General features: G+C 51.0%; 1 protein-coding gene across 1 annotated transcript in view; it reads right to left on the bottom strand.

The window, feature by feature from the left end:
• The window catches only part of PPM1L (protein phosphatase, Mg2+/Mn2+ dependent 1L), a 126,615-nt gene extending 102,801 nt beyond the window's left edge, over positions 1 to 23,814 (bottom strand). The window contains exon 1 of the mRNA XM_054386211.1: positions 23,416 to 23,814. Within this exon, the coding sequence (XP_054242186.1) occupies positions 23,416 to 23,814 (399 nt within the window). The remainder of the gene's footprint in view (positions 1 to 23,415) is intronic.
• Between the last annotated feature and the right edge of the window lie 479 nt (positions 23,815 to 24,293).

The raw sequence follows: 24,293 nt of genomic DNA on the forward strand, positions 1-24,293 counted from the left end.
GAGACCTTCTTGTGGCCTTGCAGGATCTGAAGGGGGCTCCAAGAAAGCTGGGGAGGGACTTTTTAGGATCTCAGGTAGTGACAGGACTGGGGGGAATGGAACAAAGCTGGAAGTGGGGAGATTCAGACTGGACATGAGGAAGAAGTTCTTCCCCATGAGAGTGGTGAGAGCCTGGAATGGGTTGTCCAGGGAGGTGGTTGAGGCCCCATCCCTGGAGGTGTTTAAGGCCAGGCTGGATGAGGCTCTGGCCAGCCTGATAAGGTGTGAGGTGTCCCTGCCCATGGCAGGGGGGTTGGAACTGGCTGAGCCTTGTGGTCCCTTCCAACCCTGACTGATTCTAGGATTCTATGACCTGAAAGATCATCCAGCCTCAATCCCTCTCATCTGGCAACCCCCCTGCCCCTTGGGCAACCAAGTCTAGTTAAGAGGTGTCCCTGCCCATGGCATGGGGGTTGGAGCAGATGATCTCTGAGGACCCAACCAACTTGAGCCATTCTGTGATCTTCCACCCAAGGCCTCATCCAACTTGGCCTTGAACACCTCCAGGCAGAGGGCATCCACAACCTCCCTGGACAACCTGTTCCAGTGTCCTCCACATATGAACACAGGTTTCATTTCAAAATGACCTCTCTGCGCTATCAACAAACCTCTATTAAATAGACTTTCAGGACATGAAACCTTTAGGGTAGTTTAGGTAGGGGAGGTGGTTGAGGCCCCGTCCCTGGAGATACCCAAGGTGAAGCTCAACAAGCCTCTCAGCAATGTGATCTAGTGGAGGGAATATGTCCCTGCTGACTGCAGGGGGGTTGGACTGGATGACCTTTGGAGGTCCCTTCCAACCCAAACCATTCTATGATCATCTGCTTCCGTCTTAAAGAGAGCAGCAACATGTTGGAGCCTCACCTCCTCCTGCTTCCTGTGCACAATGACCAAACATGCAAGATGTCTGTCCCCAGAGTTATTCATGAAATGAATCAAGTCCTGGCAAAGAGAAGCATTACTAAGTCTGCTGAAAGCCAGGTAGAGTGGTGGCTGGTGCTGTGCAAGCCTCCCTGTCCATCTTATAGAACCATCTAAGCCCAGGCTGCCAACTCCATACTGAAATTCCCTTTTCAAGACAGGATATGAGGATTTCAAGCCTGTACCTAAAAAGCTGTATATAAAATATCAAAGGCTAATATCCCTACAAGGAGTAATTAGTACTGAATTCTCTCCTACAGCAGAACCTGTCCCTGTCCTACAGCAGATGTCCCACTCTACTCAGCACTGGTGAGGACTGGGCTCAGTTTTGGGCCCCTCACTCCAAGAAGGACATCGAGGACTGGAGCAGGACCAGAGAAGGGCAGACCAGAGAAGGGCAACAAAGGTGGTGAAGGGTCTGGAGAGCAGGACTGGGGAGGAGCAGCTGAGGGAACTGGGGGGGTTTAGTCTGGAGAAGAGGAGGCTGAAGGGTCTCTATAACTGCCTGAAAGGAGGCTGGAGCCAAGTGGGGTTGTCCTCATATCAGGTGATACAGAACAGGAGGACATGGCCTGAAATTGTACCACAGGAGGTTTAGGTTGGACATTAGAAGAAACTCCTCCACTGAAAGGGTTCTCAAGGGCTGGCACAGGCTGCCCAGGGAGGTGACTCAATAACCACCCCTGGAGGGGTTTAAAAGCCACAGAGATGTGGTGCTGAGGACCATGGTTTAGCACCAGCCTTGGTAGAGTTTGAGATGGTTTGTCTCAATGATTTTAAAGGTCTTTTCCAGCCACAATGACTCCAGGATTCTGTGCTCTGAAGCAGCACTTTTACTCTCTTTTACTAGCTAGAAATCCCAGTTCCATCCTTCTGAACAACGATCTGGATCCATGCACAAATCCCAGGTATTAACTCCTGCAACAGCTAACAAATATTCCTTTGAAGCAGTTAAACATTTCAACTCTGTTGCAGAGGAATTAAGCAGCTCTGGTGGAAAGAGCAGAAGATATATTTATAGTGAGGATAATCCATGCTGCTGTGTTCATGTTCAACAGCTCCTTTGCATATTCCTAGTGTGTGGCTGTTTTAAGGTGCCTTAACACATGCTCAGGGGGTTGGAGCAGCTCTGCTCTGAGGCCAGGCTGAGGGAGCTGGGGGTGTTCAGCCTGCAGAAGAGAAGACTCCAGAGAGACCTAATAGCAGCCTGCCAGGACCTGAAGGGAGCTACAAGAAGGTTGCAGAGAGACTGTTTGCAAAGGCAGAGACAGGACCAGGGACAATGGCTTCAGACTAGAGCAGAGCAGATTGAGATTGGATGTGAGGAACAAGTTCTGCACCAGGAGGCTGGTGGAACACTGGAACAGGTTGCCCAGGGAGGTGGTTGAGGCTCCATCCCTGGAGAAATTCAAGGTGAGGCTGGAGAGGGCTGTGGGCAACCTGATCTAGTTGGGGATGTCCCTGCTGAGTGCAGGGGGTTGGACTGGATGAGCTTTGGAGGTCCCTTCCAGCCCAGCCCATTCTGTGATTCTGTGATGCTATGAATCTTGATGGTCTGGCAGCTCAGTGCTGGGATTTAGCTCATTCCTACCTTTAACTACTTCTCCCTACAAACTATTTTTGCATTTGCTCCTTCTGAGCACTCATCATGACTCCCTTGTCTTGAGTAGCTCACTAATTCTTGCTGTACACCAAGGGGAAAGGTTTGAAGCTGAGGCAGAGAAGGCTTAGAGTGGAGCTGAGGAAGAAGTTGTTGAGCAGGAGGGTGGTGAGACTCTGGCACAGGCTGCCCAGGGAGGCTGTGGCTGCCTCCTTGCTGGGGGTGCTGAAGGCCAGGCTGGATGAGACCTTGAGCAGCTGAGTCTGGCTGAGAGGTGTCCCTGGGCATGGTGGGGAGGTTGGAGCAGATGAGCTCTGAGGTCCCTTCCAGCCTGAGCCATTCCAGGATTCTATTCCTGGTGGTGTTAAGCTCCCAGCTTCAGGCAGCACTATTTTCAGCTGGGACAGTCACACACTCTCATCTCTTGGTTCACTTGATTTCCTCTCCTGGTGTGGCTACACAGAGGCACAGTAAAACACAGTCACCCTATTTCCATTTTAATACATTTAATTTCCTTTCATTCCCCCCCCCTCAGCTCATTCCTCTTCACCTTGAAACACTCCTCACTGCTAAGGGCAGTGTGCCTGGGATACAGCACTTGAATTCCAGAAAGATCAGGCAGTCTTAAATGTTTTATTAACCTACCTTTGAAAGCCAAACCCAAACCCATTTTACTAGCTCTTCTGGGGCATTTTCATGAACAGAATAAAACCCTCTCTTTTTTCCAATCTAACTCTTCTTTCTTGATTTCAGTAATAAAAATACCAAACCACTCCCCACGCTCACTCCCAGTCTCCTCACTGCTGCTGTGGGTCAGCCTCTTAGAAGTTAGGCTCTTGGATCAAAAGCTTCCAGAAGATTTTAGTCTGCCAGGGCATTTATTTTAACTCTCAACACCAGAAAATAAGCAGGAAGAAAAGAGGAGTGCCCTCAGGAACCCAGGCTGCAACACCTGCAGCAGTTAAACTGCAACAGAGTGCTTGTGGGGATTCTCCTTTGTGTTCCTCAAGGGAGAACAAATTATTCCAAGTTTTCAAGTCTTGCCATTAGCTCCCTGCACAGAAAGGGAACACCAGGTACCCTTCACAGAGGTGATGAGGTGGCACTGAGTGCACCCTCAGCAGGTTTTCTGATGACACCAAGCTGTGTGGTGTGGCTGACAGCTGGAGGGAAGGGATCCATCCAGAGGGACCTGGACAGGCTGGAGAGGTGAGCACAAGCCAACCTCAGGAGGTTCAACCAGACCAAGTGCAAGGTCCTGCAGCTGGGTCAGGGCAATCCCAAGCACAAAGCCAGGCTGGGCAGGGACTGGCTGGAGAGCAGCCCTGAGGAGAGGGACTTGGGGGTGCTGGGGGATGAGAAGCTCAGCAGGAGCCAGCAGTGAGCACTTGCAGCCCAGAGAGCCAAGCAGAGCCTGGGCTGCAGCAAGAGAAGTGTGGGCAGCAGGGCCAGGGAGGGGATTCTCCCCCTCTGCTCCACTCTGTGAGACCACACCTGGAGCTCTGTGTCCAGTTCTGGAGCCTCTGTTCCAGGAAGGATCTGGAGGTGCTGGAAGGTGTCCAGAGAAGGGCCATGAGGATGAGCAGAGGGCTGGAGCTGCTCTGCTCTGGAGACAGCCTGAGAGAGTTGGGGTTGTGCAGTCTGGAGAGGAGAAGGCTCCCAGGAGACCTTCTTGTGGCCTTGCAGGATCTGAAGGGGGCTCCAAGAAAGCTGGGGAGGGACTTTTAAGCCTGAGGGGTGTCAGCTACCCCCTGCCCCAGTTTTGTATCCTCAGGAACTTGCTGAGGGTGCACTCAATGCCCTCAGCCAGGTTGTTGATAAAGATATTGAACACAACTGGACCCAGCACTGATCCCTGGGGAACACCACTGGCCACAGGCCTCCAAGCTGACTCTGTGCCACTGCTGACAACCCTCTGAACTCTGCTGTGGAGCTAATGATGTCAGGGTCTGATGGAGAGGAGAGAGGGGCAGTTCCACCCAGCAGAGGATGAGAGGGGGGCTGTAAACATCTATTTTGAGTTGTATTATAGAGTGTATTAGAGCAGCCAAGGGACAGAAGCAGCAATGCAAGCCTGTAAAACGATCTGGAAACACCTGTTCAGAGAGGTGTGAGATGCTTTTGTGACACACTCCAAACAGAAGCACCACGAGGTCGACTTAAAGCCACCCTGGCAGGAAACAAAGAGCTAAGTTCTCAATTTGTGTGTCAAAAATAAACAATTAAGGAGTGCCACTGCTGCTGTGTCTTGCTCTCCTGTCATTCGGGAGTGCTGGGAAACTCAGGGACAAAACATTCCAGTAAAAAGTCTCTTTCCTCACTGTAAGAGGTTTGAGGTTATGCCCTCTGATACAATTCATCACCATGATTTTCATCTTCCTTCACCAGTTAGGTTTTTCCTTAATAAGAGAGGCATAACCTGCATGCCAAAAAAGCTTTTAAATCCTCCCTCTGAAGAAGCTCATTCCAGTATGCAGCTGGATGCTCTTTCTTTTGGCTCTCCTGCCAGGGTATCATCATCTTGTTTATCATTTGCTACAAGCAGCTGTTGGAACTGCCACTCCTGAAAGGTTCCAGGAGCACTCCAGAAGATACAAACTCCAACTCAGCTGAGCGATGTGCAGAGCAAGACCCAGGCAGAGCAGCTTCTCCTCAGCAGCAGCAATGAGGGGAGCTGGAATTACTGACTGCCCTATTGACTCCTGATGGAATATTGACTTGAGGAGGGCAGACTGAGACTGGAGATGAAGAAGAAATTTTTGATGGTGAGAGTGGGGAGACACTGGAACAGGTTGCTCAGGGAGGTTGTGGATGTCCCCTCCCTGGAGGTGCTGGATGAGGCCTTGAGCAACCTGGGCTGGTGGGAGGTGTCCCTGCCCATGGCAGGGGGTTGGAACTGGATGATTGTGAAGGTCCCTTCCAACCCAACCCATTCTGTGAATCTTATTATCATCAGGCTGCTCAGCCTGAAGAAGAGAAGGCTCCAGGGAGACCTTACAGGGAGACCTCCCAGTACCTGAAGCAGGCCTGGAGGAAAGCTCAGGAGGGACTGTTTACAAGGACATGTGGCACTAGGACAAGGGACAGTGGTTTTAAATGGTTTAGAGCAGGGCAGATGTAGGTCAGACATTAGAAAGAAGTTCTTTACCATGCAGGTGGGGAAACACTGGAACTGGATGCCCAGGGAGGTGGTGGCAGCCCCATCCTTGGATACAGTCAAGGTCAGATTTGGTGAGGCTTTGAGCAACCTGATCTAGTGGAGGATGTCCCTGCTTAATGCAGGGGGGTTGGACTAGATGACCTCTAGAGGTACCTTCCAAGCCAGTGTATTCTATGACCCTTCTCTTACAAGAGGTGGTAAGTTAGCTTCAGTAGGCAGAATGACTTCCAATTTTTCTGTCCTGCTCTAATTCAAGTTATAATTGGAGGAAATGGTCCATAGTGAGCTCAGGTACCATTGGGCCACGGAGCCTAGGTCTCAGGAAGAGATGTCTCCTCACCAAACCAACCTGAAAGGTCCTGGGAGTGCATCTCAAACAATTCACTCTCCAGGGGTTTGAAATCAGGTTGAGCAACCTGCTCTAGTGTGAGGTGTCCCTGCCCATGGCATGGGGGTTGGAACTGGATGATCCTTGAGGTCCCTTCCAACTCTGACAATCCTGTGATTTGCATCAGGTCAGTAACAAGTTGCTTGTTATTATATTGCCTTTATATTGTAACACCTAACACCATAAGATTCTAAGATTCTAGACCTTCAAAGAGTTGTGGACAATCAGCTCTAGATGCAAACCATTCAGGAACTCCTGAGAAATGGAGACACGTTATTTGGCCTCTTAAGAGGTTTGTTCTGCTGTGACTTAGAGTTACAACATGGTTTAATGGCCATGATGGTGTTAGGTTGAAGGTTGGATGATCTTAGAGGTCTCTTCCAACCAAACCAATTCTGTGAATCTATGAAGATCCACACAAAAATAGGGGAAAAATAAATCACCTCACCCATGGCAAAAAAGTGCCTGGTAAGGACTGTTCTGCTTTTCAGAAACAATATGAAACAAAAATAATGTGAATTGATCTTTCAGGGTGCAGAAAAACATGAAAGCACAACAAGAACTCAGGTTACTGATGAAAATTGTTTGTCAATTTAAACCCTCACAGAAAATGCTCATTTAAAGCACTGATTGAAATCATTCCACCCTGGAGGCAGGAGATTGCTCCTGCCCTCAAAGTTAAAAATAATATCACCATTAACCTCAGCCATGATTTTCTAATTGCCAAAGATTGCAAATCTTTTATGCAACATTCAGCCTCGGAGAGTTCACTCACTCTGCTCTGCCTTCCAAAGCCACTGCTCTCACAGGGCAGTGAGAAAGCCACAGAAAGCCACAGCATGGCTCAGGTTGGAAGGGAGCTCAGAGCTCATCTGCTCCAACCTCCCCACCATGCCCAGGGACACCTCTCAGCCAGACTCAGCTGCTCAAGGTCTCATCCAGCCTGGCCTTCAGCACCCCCAGCAAGGAGGCAGCCACAGCCTCCCTGGGCAGCCTGTGCCAGACTCTCACCACCCTCCTGCTCAACAACTTCTTCCTCAGCTCCACTCTAACCCTGCTCTGCCTCAGCTTCAAACCATTGCCCCTTGGCCTGTCTCTAGACCCCCTCAGCAAAAGTCCCTCTGCAGCCTTCCTGCAGGATCCCTTCAGGTCCTGGCAGGCAGCTCTGAGGTCCCCCTGGAGCCTTCTCCTCTCCAGGCTGCACACCCCCAGCTCCCTCAGCCTGGCCTCACAGCAGAGCTGCTCCAGCCATTGGATCATCTTTGTGGCCTCCTCTGGCCTCTCTCCAGCAGCTCTGTGTCCTTCTTCTGTTGGGAACACCAGAACTGGAGGCAGGATTGGAGGTGAGGTCTGAGCAGAGCAGAGTCAAGGGGCAGAATCCCCTCTCCTGCCCTGCTGCCCACACTCCCCTGGCTGCAGCCAGCACACAGCTGCCTGCTGGGCTGCACAAGTCCCAAATTCTCTGCTGTGTTTTAGATGGAAACACCAAACACTGTGCAATGAGTCTGCCATGCTCACCACTCTAGATGGACACAGCATCTCACATTGCTATTTCTGCATGAAAGGTGAGCAGCAAGAGGGGCTGCTTGCAGCTCTCCCCTGCCATGTCGATGCCCCTTGGCACTAAGAACCTGGCAGCTGGTCCTGCAGTTTGTTCTCTGAATCCTGGGCAATAAGGGCTGCTGGGACGTGGCAGCAAACCAGCACCCACCAGCAGAAACAAAGAGGTCAAGTCTTTAGTCTTCAGAGCATCCAGACTTAGAAGCTGCTGGCACTCTTTCAAGAGCCAAAAGGCATACTCCTGGTCCCTGTGTCCCTCAGGCATGCTCAGAGATAAAACAGTGCTGGGGTACCCTGCAGCATGGAAATGAGCCTGGCACAACCCTCTCCTCAGGATGGATCCCAGGCTGTGTGGAACTGAGGGTAGTGTTCCTGAGGATCTGAGGGAGTAGAGGAGCCTGAGGGCTGCCCTCATTGCTGGGTATCAAGATGTGCAGGGCTGGAGCCAGGCTCTGCTCAGGGATGGCCAAGGACAGACCAAGGGACACTGGGAGCAAGCTGGAGCAGAGGAGGTGCCATGGGAACAGAAGGGAAACCTTTGTCCCTGTGAGGGTGCTGGAGGCCTGGAGCAGGCTGTCCAGAGAGGTTGTGGAGTCTCCTTCCATGGAGACTTTCCAACCCCAGCTGGATGTGATCCTGTGTGTCCTGCCCTGGGTGATGCTGTTCTGGCAGGGGGGTTGGACTGGATGACCTCTGGAGGTCCCTTCCAACCCCTGGCACTCTGTGACCTTGCTAGGACAGTGTCATTAAATACATCTACTCCTACAGCAACCCCCAATGAAGCCAAGCTAGGATGCAAGACCACACAGCCTCCCCCCTTTTGGCCTCTGCTCACATTCTTGCCTTCAAGTCCCAGGCTCCACTTCTCATCCTCCTCATTCCATTCCTGCTATGGAGCCACTATGCCTGTGCCCCCTCTGAAAGAGGTCTCCACTCAGCCTCCTTTTCTCCAGGCTGAACAAGCCCAGCTTCCTCAGCTACTCCTCACAAGACTTGTGCTCTATAGACCCTTCCCCAGCTTTGTTGCCCTTCTCTGAACCCACTCCAGCCCCTCAATGTCCTTCTTGGAGTGAGGAGCTCAAAACTGAATCCAGGATTCAAGCCATGGCCTCACCACTGCCCACTACAAGGGGACAATCCCTGCTGGCCACACTCTTGCTGGTCCAGCCCAGGATGCTGGTGGCCTTCTTGGCCACCTGGGCACACACTGGCTCACCTTCAGCTGCTCTTGGTCAATGCTCCCAGGTTCTTTTCCACCAGGCAGTTTTCCAGCCACTCTACCCCAAGCCTGGAGCATGCCCAGGGTTGTTGTGCCCCTAGGGCAGGACCCAGCCCTTGGCCTTGTTGAACATGGCTGCTTTCAACTGCACTGCCAGGAGAGTGAACAACAGCTTTTTTACAAGCAGTTAGTGAAATTTTACTTCCCTTGTCATGGTTGAGAGTTGCCTGCATCTCCAAGCACACCTTCAGCTGTCTCCAGCAGCACCCTGCCCACACACAAGTGGGCTTCATCCTCACATCAGCAGCTGGGAGTTATGTTCCTGCTTCTCCCTGTGTGATTTCCCTCTTCTTCCATACCAACCAAGAGCCAAACTTAGGATGAGCAGCAGTAAATACCTAATGAACACACCAGTTTTGATCAGCCCAATCATCCAGACTCATGCCCAACTTCCCTGCTTCTCAGCAGAAAAAAAAAAAAAAACACTAATATCACTGTAACCACACTGAATGTGTCAGATGAAACAACCCCCCCACACTGAAAGCACATCCTACATTCTGCAAAACACTTAAGTCATAAAGCAATAACAAAGGTTAGAAAAATAAAGGGGGGGGAAAACCCCTCCACATTCACATGCAAATGCTGGGAAGTAGATGGAAGCCAATAGGGATAACCATGCAGAAAACTAAGACAAACAAGTTTCATCCTCCCCTTCCTCCTATTCCCACACTCCACCACTTCCATTCCTGCAGCACAAAGCCTTACACAGACATTTTAGCTCATGCTGCTCAGGTATCTCAGTGTCTGAGCCTCAGGGGGTGTTTGGAGGAACAAACACCTCAGGGAAGGTATACAAGGTCCTGTAGCTGGGTTGGGGAAGTTCCAAGCACAGATCCAGGCTGGGCACAGAATGAATGGAGAGCAGTGCTGTGGAAAAGGACTTGGTGCTGATGGATGATGAGAAGCTCCACATGAGCCAGCACCGAGCACTGCCAGCCCAGCCCCAGCCTGTCCTGTGCTGATCCCCAGCAGTGTGGGCAGCAGGGGCAGGGAGGGGATTCTGCCCCTCTGCTGTGCTCTGCTGAGACCCTCCCTGCAGTGCTGGGGCAGCTCTGGAGTCCTCAGCACAGACAGGGACCTGTTGGAGCAGGGCCAGAGGAGGCCACAGCAATGCTGGCAGGGCTGGAAGCCTTCAGCTATGAGGCCAGGCTGAGAGAGTTGAGGTTGTGCAGACTGGAGAAGAGAAGGCTCCAGGGAGACCTTAGAGCAGCCTGCCAGGATTTGAAGGGGGCTACAGGAGAGCTGGGAAGAGACTTTTGACCAAGGCATGGAGTGACAGAACGACTGTGATAGCTTCAGACTGGAAGAAGCTGGATTTAGATGAGACATGAGGAAGAAATTCTTCCCCTCGAGGGTGGTGAAGCACTGGAACAAGTTTCCCAGAGAACTTGTGGAGGCTTCAAGGCTGGAAGTGTTGAAAGCCAGACCTAGAGCAAGCTGGGTTAGTGGAAGGTGTCCCTGTCCAGGGCAGAGGGTTTGAACTGGATGATCTTTAAGATCCCTCTCAACCCAAAGCTGTCTGTGACACTATGAATTCAGTCCATGTGTAGACTACAACTACCTGCTAACAAATCCTGTTCTCATGCATAATGTAGGTTTAAAGGAGTGCCAGTGAGCCATGGCACCCCAGGTTGCTGTGTTGTGAGCCACACACTTTCCCTTATCAGAAGAAATGTTTCATCCCCTGCAGCAGGTTTCTATCTGGTAGAGAATGAAAAAGTAAAGAGGTTGATGCCATTAAAACCCAACTGATTGAGAGCAGGACTGCACAACAGGTTCCAGCTATGATAAAACACAAGTTAATAAAAGCAAATGTTTACCCCTGAAGGGGCTGCTGAAGAAAAGAAAATAAAGAAAGAAACCTTGCCAACATGTGGGACAATGAGTTAAAAATGTGCAGGGGCACATGTGGAGTGCTGAAGGGAAATGCAAAAGAGGGAGGTGATTAGAGGGTTAGAGTGGAGCTGAGGAAGAAGTTGTTGAGCAGGAGGGTGGTGAGAGTCTGGCACAGGCTGCCCAGGGAGGCTGTGGCTGCCTCCTTGCTGGGGGTGCTGAAGGCCAGGCTGGATGAGACCTTGAGCAGCTGAGTCTGGCTGAGAGGTGTCCCTGGGCATGGTGAGGAGCTCTGAGGTCCCTTCCAACTTGAGCCATTCTATGATGGTAACTGGGCAGCATTTAACCTACACACTCTCAGCAGCTTCCAACACTTGCCCTGACTCCAGCACCCATTCCTATTGTGACACCTGCAAACCTTTTTTCTTGTGACCTGCTATAAAATGTGCAGGCTCTAAAGCTCTGCTGCTTTCCAGTGAAAGCTGCACACTTGGCAGGAAGTTTTAAACTGCTTTCATAAAATCAGTAGCTGAAGTGCTTAACTCCAATACCAGCAGCAAAAGCACACAGGCAGCCCCAAAAATAAACAAATAGTCCAGCTGATTTTGGACACAGCTTGTAGTGGCCTGGAGAATCACAGAGCTCTCTGGCAGGATGGAGCTTTCCTCCTGGACTTGCATTATCTGTCATCTTTGTTGTCTCATTACCTTCAGGGTGAACTGAAACTCTGCAGGGCTAATAAAGACAAAAGGGTCATTAAAACTTCATGACCTTCTTTTACATGGAAGATCTCTTGGGCTGGCCACCAGCCAGACAAACTGGTCAGTCCAGCTGGACTGGTACCCAGCAACAGAGTCACTGATGCTGATAACACAAACACTGATCATAATGTGAGCCTTGATAACAAGGTGAAAGCTGATGGTGAAGGGAACCTGACTAGGAAGTCAGCAGCTGAAGGGAACCTGTAGTTCTAAAGCTGTTCTCTAAAGACTCACAGAATCATTTTGGTTGGCAAAGCCCTTTAAGATCCTTGAGTCCAAGCATTCTCCAACTCTACCAAGTCTGGTGCTAATCCATGGCCCTCAGCACCACATCCAAGTGCTTTTTGGACACTTGCAGGGATGGGGACTTCACTACTTTTCTGGGCAGTCTGTGCCAGGGCTTGACAATCCTTTTGGGAAAGAACATTTTCCTAATACCCAACCTACACCTCTGGCACAGCTTGAGGCCACTCCCTCTTGTCCTATCACCTGTTTCTTGGGAGAGGAGCCCAGTGGCTCCAACCTCCTTTCAGGGAGTTGTAGAGAGCCAGAATGTCTGCTGTCCAAAGAAGCAAGAGGTCTCCCCTTCAAGAAGGAAGAGCCTCACTCATACCTACTCCCTATTCAAAGCAGGTGGCACAGGACCTCCATTCCTGACCTTCCTCCAGAGGTTTTCAAACTGGGGCTGGCACACAGCCCTGTGAATATGCAGATGACAATAATCAGCAGGGATGTGCCACACGGTGTGACAGCAGCTCATGGCACTGCTTCTCTTTGGCATCCTGCCTGAGATGTGGGCTCAGCACCCAGCACTGCTTGCACAGCACCTCCTGGGTCTGCCTGGGGCCCAGGACACCCAGGAGCCCCTCCCCAAAGGCTGAGATGGGCAAACAGAGCACAGGTTCTGGAGGTAGAGCATGCTCCAAGTGCAGCAAGGTGTGAGGTTCGTGGGATGCTCAGGTACAGAAGTGTGGTGACAAAACTGCCTGGACAGCAGGGGCCATGGGTGTGTGGGTGAGGAAGGTTGTTCTGGGGGGACACAGCATAGGGAGGATGGCAGCAGGGCCAAAGGGTGGGTGATGAACTCATAGATTCATAGAATAGTTTGGGTTGGAAAGGACCTTAAGGATCATCTAGTTCCATCCCCCTGCCATGGGCAGGGACACCTCCCACCAGCCCAGGCTGCTCAAGGCCTCAGCCACCTGGCCCCTTCTCAATGGTGTGCAGTGGCAGGACAAGGGCCAGTGGAGACAAACTGGAACACAGGAGGTTCCATGTAAACATAAGGGTGGCACAGCACTGGAGCAAGCTGCCCAGGGAGAGTGTGGAGTCTCCTTCTCTGGAGACTTTCCAAGGTTTTAACAAATCTTATGCTGAAGAAGTGGAGCTAGAGCCATGTGAGTCTCTCTGCATAATTAGAGCAGCTGCTGCCCTCAAAAATTAGTTTTGGGAACTCTCCTTTCAAGGGCATGGATTCAAAGCCAAGGGCACCACAGAAGGAGCACAGAAGCATTTTGATCCCTTTTCCAGATCTAGCAGTATTTAGGACAAGGGGTGATGGCTTCTAACTGGAAGCAGCTCAATTTAGATGAGACATTAGGAAGAAATTCTTCCCCATGAGGAAGCACTGGAACAGGTTGTCCAGAGAGGCTCCAAGCCTGTAAGTGTTGAAATCCAAGCCGGATGAGGCCTTGTGTAAGCTGCTCTGGTAGGAGGTGTCCCTGCCTGTGGCACAGGGGTTGGAACCAGATGATATTTAAAGTCCCTCCCAAACCAAACCAGTCTGGGATTCTATGATTTATGCTGTTTGAAGTGAAGAGCAAGCCCTGAACCTTGATACCCAAGAAACATTAGTGCCAGCCACCTCTGGATTCCCTCTCTTGGTGACAAAACTTGGCCTGTCTCACCTGTGACCACTGCCCAAGAGATCAGCACAGTCCAAGGCTGCTGGGGACAGGGGAAGGCGCAGCACTGCTGCTGCTGTCACTTCTCTGAAGGCAATACCTCTGTGCAACTAGACAGGTCAGGTGAAGAGGGACAAGGCTGAAGAGTCCTGAGAGCAAGGGAAAGTGCAGAGATGCCAGATCCAGGCCATGAGAAGCCAGGAACCACCGCAGGGCCATGACTGCTGCAGAAAATTGCATCCGGCAGCAAAAAGGAGGCAGCAGCAAAACAAAGCATCCCTGTGCCAGGAGATGGTTGAGAAAGTGAAACTGCCAGGAGCCAAAACTCAGCTCTGAGGAATAATTTACACCACAAATATTGAGAACTCTAATGACAAGGAGGAAGGAGAAGCACTGTTCTGGTCCAAAAGAGCTACTGCAAGCAGGGCACTCGGGGATCTAGAGCTGTTTTAACTAACCCCACATGACAGCAGACTCCACCTTTGCTTTCCCTCACCCTATGAAACACAGAAATGCCCAAGCTCTTGACATGTAGAACAGAAGTGATCAAACCCTGCTGCCCCCAGGCTGTGTTTCAATGCTTGTTACTGACACTGGGTTAAGCAGGACCAACAAATGAGTCTTCACCACTGCACTAAACAGGCTCAGCAGCATAACTCAGCACAGCTGAGAGCCACTGAAGAGGTTGCTTATTTCTGATCCATCTTTGGAGATTACTTCTGTATCCAGGGATGTGCTGCTAGCTGCAGGGTGTCAAGTTAAAAAGCATCAGGCACCCCAACACCTGAGTCCGACACGGTCTGAGCATTCCTGTCTTCACTAGCACCTTTGGTCACTCAGGGCACTTGGTGCCTGTTTCCACACCTGCCCATGGAGCTCTCTCTGCCCTGAGTGCAGGCTCTGTGACTAAGGAGCCAGCCCTGCTGCTCTGCTGCTCCTCCAGCCCAACCCCAGCGTGAGGCCAACAGCAAGCAGAGGCCCAGGGCATCCCCACTTGGTGTTTGGCAGTCCCTGACACAACTTAAGGAGATCTGCTGGAGTGTTTCAAGTGCCACCAACACACAAGGTCTCCAGGGCTGCTGTCACACAATCTCTTTGGTTGGAAGACAACTTTGAGATGAAGTCCAACCCTTAGCCCAGCCCTGCCAGGTCACCACCAAACCATGGCCCCCAGCACCACATCTCCAAGGCTGTGAAACCTCTCCGGGGATGGAGACTCCACCACTGCCCTGGGCAGCCTGGGCCAGGCCTTGACAACCCTTGTGGGGAAGAAATTCTTCCTCATGTCCAACCTAAACCTCCCCTGGCACAAGTTGAGGCCATTTCCTCTTCACAGAATGCTGTGGGTTGGAAAGGGCCTTAAGGATCATCCAGTTCCAACCCTCTGCCATGGGCAGGGACACCTCCCACCAGCCCAGGCTGCTCAAGGTCTCATCCAGCCTGGCCCTGGACACTTCCAGGGAGAGGACATCCACAGCCTCCCTGGGCAACCTGTGCCAGTCTCTCCCCACCCTCACTCTAAAGCATTTCTTCCTAATCTCTACTCTAAATCTGCTCTCCTACCCTCTATGCACAGTCACAGATTGCATTGGGTTGGAAGTGACCCTCAAAGGGCATCTTGTCCAACCCCCCTGCAGGCAGCAGGGATACCTCCAACTAGAGCAGGCTGCACAGGGCCACAGCAAGTCTGATCTGGAATGTTTCCAGGGATGGGGCCTCAACCACCTCCCTGGGCAGCCTGTTCCAGTATTTCCTCACTCTCATTGTGCAGAACTTCTCCTGATGTCCAACCTAACTCTGCCCTGCTCCACTTTCAAACCACTGCCCCTTGTCCTATCCCCACAGCCCCTTCTGAACAGTCCCTCCTCAGCCTGCCTGAAGGTCCTCTTCAGATACTGAAATGCAGCTCTGAGGCCGCCTGGAGCCTCCCCTTCTCCAGGCTGAACAGCCCCAACTCTCTCAGCCTGGCTTCACAGCAGAGGTGCTTCAGCTTTTTGATCATCTTTGTGGCCTCCTCTGGCCTCACACCAGCAGGTCCATGTCTCTCTTGTATTGCATGAGCCATAGCTGGATGCAGCACTGCAAGTGAGGTCTCACCAGAGCAGAGTGGCAGAATCTCCTCTCTTGATCTGTTGGCCATGATTCTTTTGCTGCAGCCCAGGACCCTCTCCCCTCTCTGCATCCCAGGGAGCAGCCTGAGTTACTCGACTGAGACACTTGAGAACAACTTTCAGGACCCAAGAGCATGGAAGAATCCAAAGGGATGGCATTAAAGCAGCAGCAGCAGTGCCTGTGCTGCCTGGGTGCCCAAACACTGAACACAGAGCCAGGCTGAGCTGGCAGAGTGCATTTCATGTTAATTGACTTCTTGGTTTCTGGAAGAATTGAAAAGGCCTCAATGTTACACCAATGACACAGCTGAGAAGGGCAGTGAGAGGAGCTCCCCTTAATAATTACATATTTTTATGCCATTTTAATCAATTTTAAGCCACAGTTTTGTGCATTAGAAGAGCATGAAGTGTAGATCTCACCAGCCCAGAGCCAGATGTGTCCTGGACTGATCCCCAGCACTGTGGGCAGCAGGGGCAGGGAGGGGATTCTGCCCCTCTGCTGTGCTCTGCTGAGACCCTCCCTGCAGTGCTGGGGCAGCTCTGGAGTCCTCAGCATAGACAGGGACCTGTTGGAGCAGGGCCAGAGGAGGCCACAGCAATGCTGGCAGGGCTGGAAGCCCTCTGCTGGGAGCCAGGCTGAGAGAGTTGAGGTTGTTCAGACTGGAGAGGAGAAGGCTCCAGGGAGAGCTTCTGGTGGCCTGGCAGTGCTGAAAGGAGCTGAGCAGAAAGCTGGGGACAGACTTCTGAGCAGGGCCTGTTGGGACAGGACAAGGGGGGATGGTTTGAACTGAAAGAGGGAGGTTCAAACTAGAAAGGAGGAAATCATTTATGCTGAGGATGGTGAGATCCTGGCTCACATTTCCCGATCCGGCAGGAGATGCTCCATCCCTGGAACCATTCCCCATCAGGTTGTTTGGGGCTCCAGTTTCAGATGCCCCTGCTGAATGCAGGGAGGTTGGAATGGATGACCTTGAAAGGTCCCTTCCAAGCCAAACCATTCTGTGCTCTAAAAACTGAAGTCATTTTCACAGGGTGGAAATCACAACCTCCTACCCCGACAGCCATGAATCAAAACTTGGAGAAACTGAACCAAATGCCAGAAATACTCCTGCAGATCCCTTAGGGCTGCATTTTAGGCCACTGGGGGAATTTATAAAGCAGATTTAAGACTTGCATATCATCGTGATCTCACCTATGTAAATATTTACTCAAACATTTAGGCTTCTAAATCAGAGACTGAAGGAAATGCCTATAAAAGGAAAAACCAGGCCAGCAGGTTTTTTTCCTTTTACAAACTGCAAAGCTTCCAAGGGTTCACCTTACAGCCAGGCTACAGCAGCCATAAAAACTCAAAGCTGTTGTTTGATTTATTCTTCTGTGTGATAGAAATCTCAAGCCATTAATCCTTAAGGGCTTTTACTCAAAAGCACGACAGATAAATCTGCAGCACTAAGTTTGCTGAAGTAGTTCAGTGTCAGAGGAACAGGGCTGGAATTAGAATGAGCAGGCCGGAGGTCCCTTCCAACCTAACCCATTTGTTGAAAAGTAAAAGTTGTTTTCTCTTTCTCTTGCTCTTGCTGGTATCCTCATGTAATTTTGGGGGAGTTTACCTGATTGCTTTCACTGAGGATTTTATCATAGAATCATACAACTGCATCAAGATGGGCTGCATCAGGAGAAGTGTGGCCAGCAGGGCCAGGGAGGGGATTCTCCCCCTCTGCTCCACTCTGTGAGACCACACCTGGAGCTCTGTGTCCAGTGCCTCTGTTCCAGGAAGGATCTGGAGGGGCTGGAAGGTGTCCAGAGAAGGGCCATGAGGATGAGCAGAGGGCTGGAGCTGCTCTGCTCTGGAGACAGCCTGAGAGAGTTGGGGTTGTGCAGTCTGGAGAGGAGAAGGCTCCCAGGAGACCTTCTTGTGGCCTTGCAGGATCTGAAGGGGGCTCCAAGAAAGCTGGGGAGGGACTTTTGAGGATCTCAGGTAGTGACAGGACTGGGAGGAATGGAACAAAGCTGAAAGTGGGGAGATTCCCCATGAGGTTGGTGAGAGACTGGCACAGGTTGTCCAGGGAGGTGGTGGAAGCCTCATGCCTGGAGGTTTTTGCAGCCAGGCTGGATGTGGCTGTGAGCAACCTGCTGTAGTGTGAGGTGTCCCTGCCCATGGCAGGGGGGTTGGAACTGGCTGAGCCTTGAGGTCCCTTCCAACCCTGACAGTTCTATGATTCTATGATTCTAAGTGCTGGTTTCTCCAGGGGAGGTTTGAGGTTCACCACCAGGCCCTGCCATGGCTAATTACATTGTGGTTAGCAGTTCAGCCAGGTCCTTTGATGGGCTGGAGGAGATGTCAGCTGCTCACACAGCTTCAGGTCCCTTCCAACACTAACAATTCTATGACTAAGGTTGGAAAATACCTCTAAGATGAAGTCCAACCATCAACCCAACACTGCCATGGCCACTAAACCACGCTCCCAGGTGCCATGACCGCACATTTCTTGAACACCTCCAGGGATGGGGACTCCACCACCTCCCTGGGCAGCCTCTTCTAGTCCCTGACCACTCTTGCCATGAATAAATTTTTCCTCATCTCCCCTGACACAATTTCAGGCCATTTCCTCTCCTTCTATCACCTGATCCTAGGGAGAAGTCCAACCCCCACTTGGCTCCAGCCTTCTTTCAGGAAGTAGTGGAGAGCCAGAAGGTCTCCCCTCAGCCTCCTCTTCTCCAGGCTGAACACCCCCAGCTCCCTCAGCTGCTCCTCCCCAGCCCTGTTCTCCAGACCCTTCCCCAGCTTCACTGCCCTTCTCTGGACCCTCCCTGAGACTCTCAACGTTCACTGCAGGAGGACAATCCACACACACCAGGGATGTGGTGCTCAGCAGTTCAGCTGTTCCTTTCCCACCCTAACCTGCTTTGTTGCAGCAGGCCTGCAGAGGACAGCAAGCTCTGCCCTGTGAATCAGGGAAGGCTTCATGCTGCTTTCCAGTGCTTGCATTTCCAATGCACAGCAGCTCATTTAAACAGGGCTGGCAGGGTGCCCTCTCCTCCATGGCCACCTCAGCAGTCATGTTTGCATAGTGCCACACAAGCTTCTGGAGGACTCTCACCCTGATCTTCTTTCTGACCTTTCCCTTTCTCTCTCTCTCTCTGTCAGTTAATCAGTAACCAGAGACTTCTGCCAAGAGTTCCTGCCACTGATTTCAAGGTCCTGTGACTGTCTGTGCTTGCAAGCGTTCACCATTTCTACAGCCAAGTCCTTCCCTTTCACATTTAACCTCCCCAATCTTTTCCCCTTTGCTATGAATAAAACTCAGGTGGTGCATTTTGCATCCTGAACACTACATCAGCAACTCCAAAACCTAATTATATCAAAGGAAATGCTCCACAGTGACAGATCTTGAGGGACATAAGCTTTGCCATGTTCCTATCTAAGGAGGCCAAGACAAATAAAAGGATCAAGACATTTTTTATGAGACAGTTACTGGGCTTTAATTTCCCACCATCATTATTCACACCACTTTATGACTGCAGAGGAGCACAGGCACTACAGAAGGCACCAGCTATTACTTAGCATTATTTTTAAAGTCTGCACTTCACAGGGTTAGGAAAAGCCAATGACAGGCAACAGAGCCATAACCATAAAACTGCAGATGGCAACTGAGCTACTTTGTTCTTGTCTAATACTGAGATCTCATTAAACTGAATGCTTAAACCTTAAATATCTGAGGAAAGAGCCTGATAGTAACTCCTGGTTAAAAGAGTTAAAGCATTCTAAGGAAAAAAAACTCTTTTGATGTGGGCTGATGGAGTCCTAGAGCAGCGGGCACAAAGTGGAACCCAGGAGGTTGCATCTGAAGAGGAGGAGAAAGTTGTTTGGTGTGAGGGTGCTGGAGGCCTGGAGCAGGCTGCCCAGAGAGGTTGTGGAGTCTCCTTGTGTGGAGAGCTTCCAACCCCCCCTGGGCATTGTGCTGCTGGGCAAGCTGCTGTGGGTGCCCTGCTGGAGCAGGGGGTTGGACTGGGTGAGCCCCAGAGGTCCCTTCCAACACCCAGCATGCTAGGATCCTGATTAAGCATCCACCCTTTCACTGGCTCAGCTTCCAAGCTCATTGTTTGTTATTTCAGCAATTAGATGGTTAGACACTTCTCCATTTTTTCCAGAGTAGACAGCCTGTAAACTTCTAAATAAAGGGGAAAAAAAGGAGGGGGGGGGGGGGGGGGGGGTGGGGGGGAGGAAATAACAAACAACAAAACCAGTCAAGCCATCTTTAAGCCTTATAAAGAAGCTGTTGGGAAAACAGACCAACACCACCTTCTCTATTCTTTTGATACAAGGTTGGGATCACTCTAAAGACTCCTTTGGCCAAAGTCATTCACTGAGACAACAGACAGAAAGTGCTTTCTAAGTTGGCCTCTGTGCCCTCTACCTGTTCTGCATTTTTATTATTACATTATCGTCATCATCATCATTATTATTATTATTATCATTATTATTGCCATTATTAGTACAGAACCAAACTAACTTTTTATCAAAGGAAGACTGCACTTCACTCCATGTATTGAATTTTATCTCTGGAAGATCCTTTCCTTCCAGAAGCAACGCAGCAGCACACCAGATTTTTTTTTTTTTTTAGCCCTGAGAATTATTTTTTCCTTATTGCTTCCTCATCAAGGCAGCCACAGAATTGAAGTGAATGGCTGCCAACCCTATTTTGGGCTCAAATTGTAAGACAGAAGAGGAAACGACACAACAGAAAAGTAGAATTAATGCCAAACGTTGGCAGTATTGAAGCACACCCCAGAAACCTTCATGAATTAGCACTGCACAGTAATTGATGTTACTTGAAGCATGCTCTTCTACCCTTCCACTTCACCAGGGGATGGCAGGAAGTAATTAATGGAGACACACTCCCTCAAACATAGCTGGGGGAAAAAAATCATCTAGCATCTCATTTGTGGTATCGTCTGTTTGGAAAAATCATTTTCCCCAGCCTGTTTCACACACAACTCCAGAGGTGAGCAGTGCATTGTTCTTTAAGCACAGAAATCAAATGGCAGCCCATAGGGACAATTCAATCTTTAGAAAGGCTCTGCTACACAGGTAGGTAAAAGTGTTCCACACAACCACCCCTCTTAAAAGCACACAAAAATAAACCAAGAAAACCACTTCAAATAGACCTGAGATTCAGTACTACCTACTAAGGATTAAATAAGAGCATTAAGTTTTGCTTTGTCTTTTTCTTCCTCTCTTTTCTACTCAAAACTACAAAACCTTCTGCAATTAAAACCTGGGGGAGGGGTGTTTGTTTTGGTTTGGTTTTTTGTGGTTTGGGTTTTTTTGTTTGTTTGGGTTTTTTTCCCCACAGTTTATTTTTTGCTGCATGCCCAGCACACAGCTGATGCTCTTCTGATCAGTTTAACACAAAATCTCAAACTAAAGCCTGGGTGATGTCCCCTGCTGATCAGGCATCTATTTTTGCAAGGGTAAAGGTCACTAAGTACATCTGGGCATTTCATTGGAGAGGTAAGGAAGAGATATTAGACAGATACTTTTTTGTGCTATGGATTTTAGTCAGGTTTGGAAAGAGACCTGCTAACCCTTCCAGAATGAGAAGCTCTCTTACATAAAAGCCTCCTGTTTTGCTTGCTGAAGCAATTAGAGCAAGTTCTCTGAGGAATCAGAATGCAAAAGCCAAACGAGCTTCCCACAGATCCAGTCTCAGTGTTAATATAGCTCATAGATGGAATTCCAAGATCCACAGTAAGCTCTCTTGCAGCTAAAATTCCAAGCTCCACCATGACCCAAACAAACACAGGGCTCACTCGTTGTCATGACTCTGCTCTCAGTGTTAGTTTGGGGTTATTTCATGTCCTGACTTGGAAGTCAAGTGCAGGGCAACCCAGAGAGAAAACTAAAGCAAGAAATCAGATGGCATTTCACAGCACCCAAGTCTAAGAGTGTTCAGCACACCTCTATCCTTAACCACCTCAGAATGCTCTCTGAAAACATCACACAGATATTTCTTCAGACTTGCTTTTGGCTGATCAGCCTCAGACAAGGAAAACTCTCAGGAGTCAGCAGAGGGGAAGAAGGCAGAGCACAAGGCATCTTCTGTCCAAAAGCTCTGAAAACAAGAGCCACATGTACCAAATGCACTGCTGGCAGCTGATATTTCTTCGGGAGATGTGCACCGCTTGGTGACACACAAACATTTCTACCTGTGTTCCTCGAAGGCCAAGGGACAGTCAACTGCCACAGCTATGCCAGGAAGAGCTGGCAGAGCTGTGCCCCAGCTGAAATCAGGCATAGAAAGGAAAACTGGCTTCAGGAAGCTGATGACTTTCAATATCCAAAGCATCTGCAGTATTTTTAGGGGGTAAAACGCCCTGAGACAGCAGCAGGACAGACAGCTGCCTCCCTTCAGGAGTGTGCAGGCAGCAGGGGAGCAGCTTTCTGATTCTGTGTCTAAGGCCTGGAATTTTCAGGCAGCACTCACCGGTTCAGAGGGACAACAGCTGTCACCCTTATGCTCCATTAGTGTCTGGTCACTGACAGTGCTTTTCTAGGAAGGGGTCTTGACTCCCTGATCCGTGAAAGCAGCTGGACGAAGACTCCAGCTCCCTCCTTGCCTTACCCCTGCTGCTTGGCCAGAGCGCTCCCATGAAAAACTTCCTCATTTCTCTGCAGCTTCCACCAGCCCAGCCAAAGCCCTACGGTTATCTCACAGCCAGCATAATGCTTGCTGGAGCTGATTTGTCACACAAGGACAAAGTCTTTGTCCCTTTCCCCAGTTACGAAACGTTGTGCTTTGTGCTATACACGGCAGCACCACAGCCCTCAGCCAGGAGGCAGCTGGAGTTTGCATCTTTGTCATCTGAAAGAAAAGCCAAGCATCCCACCAAGCTGCAATGCCAATTATGCAGCACAGAAGGCAACCACCCGGCCTAAACAAACAAACAAACAAAAAAAACCCAACAACAAACACACCAGTTGAGAGGTTAAAGACCACAAAGTTTCAAACTGAGTTTTGCTGGCGGGAGAAGGAGTAGGACAAGCATGACGGCAGGGTTGTAAGACTTCAAAAGTCCCTGCAAGTCGCAAACACAACACTCTGCAACTCGCTGGTCCCCACTCGAGTGAACTGCTGGGAGGAGAAGTTTTGCACACACTGCCTTTAGGGCTGCACACACGCAGGACTCCTCTCTACCCGCTGCTGAGAGGAGCCAGAGGAGCAGCCCTGTGCCAAAATCGGATCACACCACACTCGGCTGTAACAAAAGATGACTCCGGGGAGTTTGTGCTCGTTATCGTTATTCCACGCACGTAAGAGCCACCTCCAACGGCTCCGACTTCCATTAAACCTTTCCTACTGTAAAGGGCAGAGGGGTTACAAACACATCTATACCATGCCGTTCATGGAAGAGGGGAAGAGAGACACAGGGATGGAAGGGGGAAAGAGAGACGAAGGGATGGAAGGGGGGAAGAGAGACGAAGGGATGGAAGGGGGGAAGAGAGATGAAGGGATGGAAGGGGGAAACAGAGACGAAGGGATGGAAGGGGGGAAGAGAGACGAAGGGACAGAAGGGGGGAAGAGAGACGAAGGGATGGAAGGGGGGAAGAGAGATGAAGGGATGGAAGGAAGAAACAGAGATGAAGGGAATGGAATATTTCTTAATCCTTATATAGAAACCTCTCCCTACACCTCCAAAAAAGAATACCCTCCCCCCGCCAACAATGCCTCAAGATAACCACAGAAGCCTGGTGGGTGCGAACATCACCTTTCCTTGCCCTGTAACCATCCTCCCCCCCCACCCCCACTCCCTTGGTTTACTTCCCTCCCCACCCCCCAGCCCAGCTGAGCACTTGCCTCGCCTCCGTGCCCATCAAATATCCCGAAGATGGAGGGGTGAGTCTTGTTCACCAGGTCGGTGATTACTTCGAACCTGTCCTCCATGTGATCCCTCCGGCCTTGGATGGAGTAGACAGCCACGTTGTGGCTCTTGAACTCCCACGTCTTGGAGAACTCTGCGTCCAGCACGTCTAGCCCCCCGAGCCTGTCATTCTGCATGATCTCGGCCACTTTGCCCTTCACCATCTTCACCGCATCCCTGCTGGACTTCACAATGGTTTTCACCTCATCCGTGTGGAAGAAATAACTCCACAGGGCCAGGCTGATGCACAGCAAGAACAAGGTCTCCGGTCTAAGCAAGAAGTAACGCATGATCCGACCCAGCAGAGACAGCAAAGTCATTGTATCCTCTATCATTTATTATCGCGACCGTGGAGCCCCACACCATGCAAGGCGCTCGCCGGCGGCAGGGAAGGCTCCGAGCCGAGGCAACCACTCAGTGCATACTCCGGCGGGGCGCAGCCGGCGGGCGGGCACCACCTAGCCCCGCTCCCCGCCGCTCCCTCCTCCGGGGGGGGCGCCGCTCCTCGCTCCGCCGCTGCCGGCCACCGGGTTCGTCCCGGCCCTGCCGGCGCGGTGCGGCTCGGCTCGGCTCGGTCGGGCTCGTCTGGGCAAGGGAAGGCTCCGCCGGTGCCGCACCTCCCACGGCCGCGGCCCCCCCTGGAGCGCCGGAGCCCCGCCGCGGGCGCCCTTAGGCCGCTGCTCCGCCTGCGGGCCCCGCGGGAGGCCGCTGCGCTCCGCCGCTCTCGCCGCTCGCCCCGCCGCGTCGCGGAGCACAGCGACCGGTCTCAGCGAGGAGGTGCCGGGCAGGGCCACCGCCGGGTACCTGTCTCCCG

This window comes from Indicator indicator, chromosome 13, assembly GCF_027791375.1.
Source record: "Indicator indicator isolate 239-I01 chromosome 13, UM_Iind_1.1, whole genome shotgun sequence".
NCBI lineage: Eukaryota > Metazoa > Chordata > Aves > Piciformes > Indicatoridae > Indicator > Indicator indicator.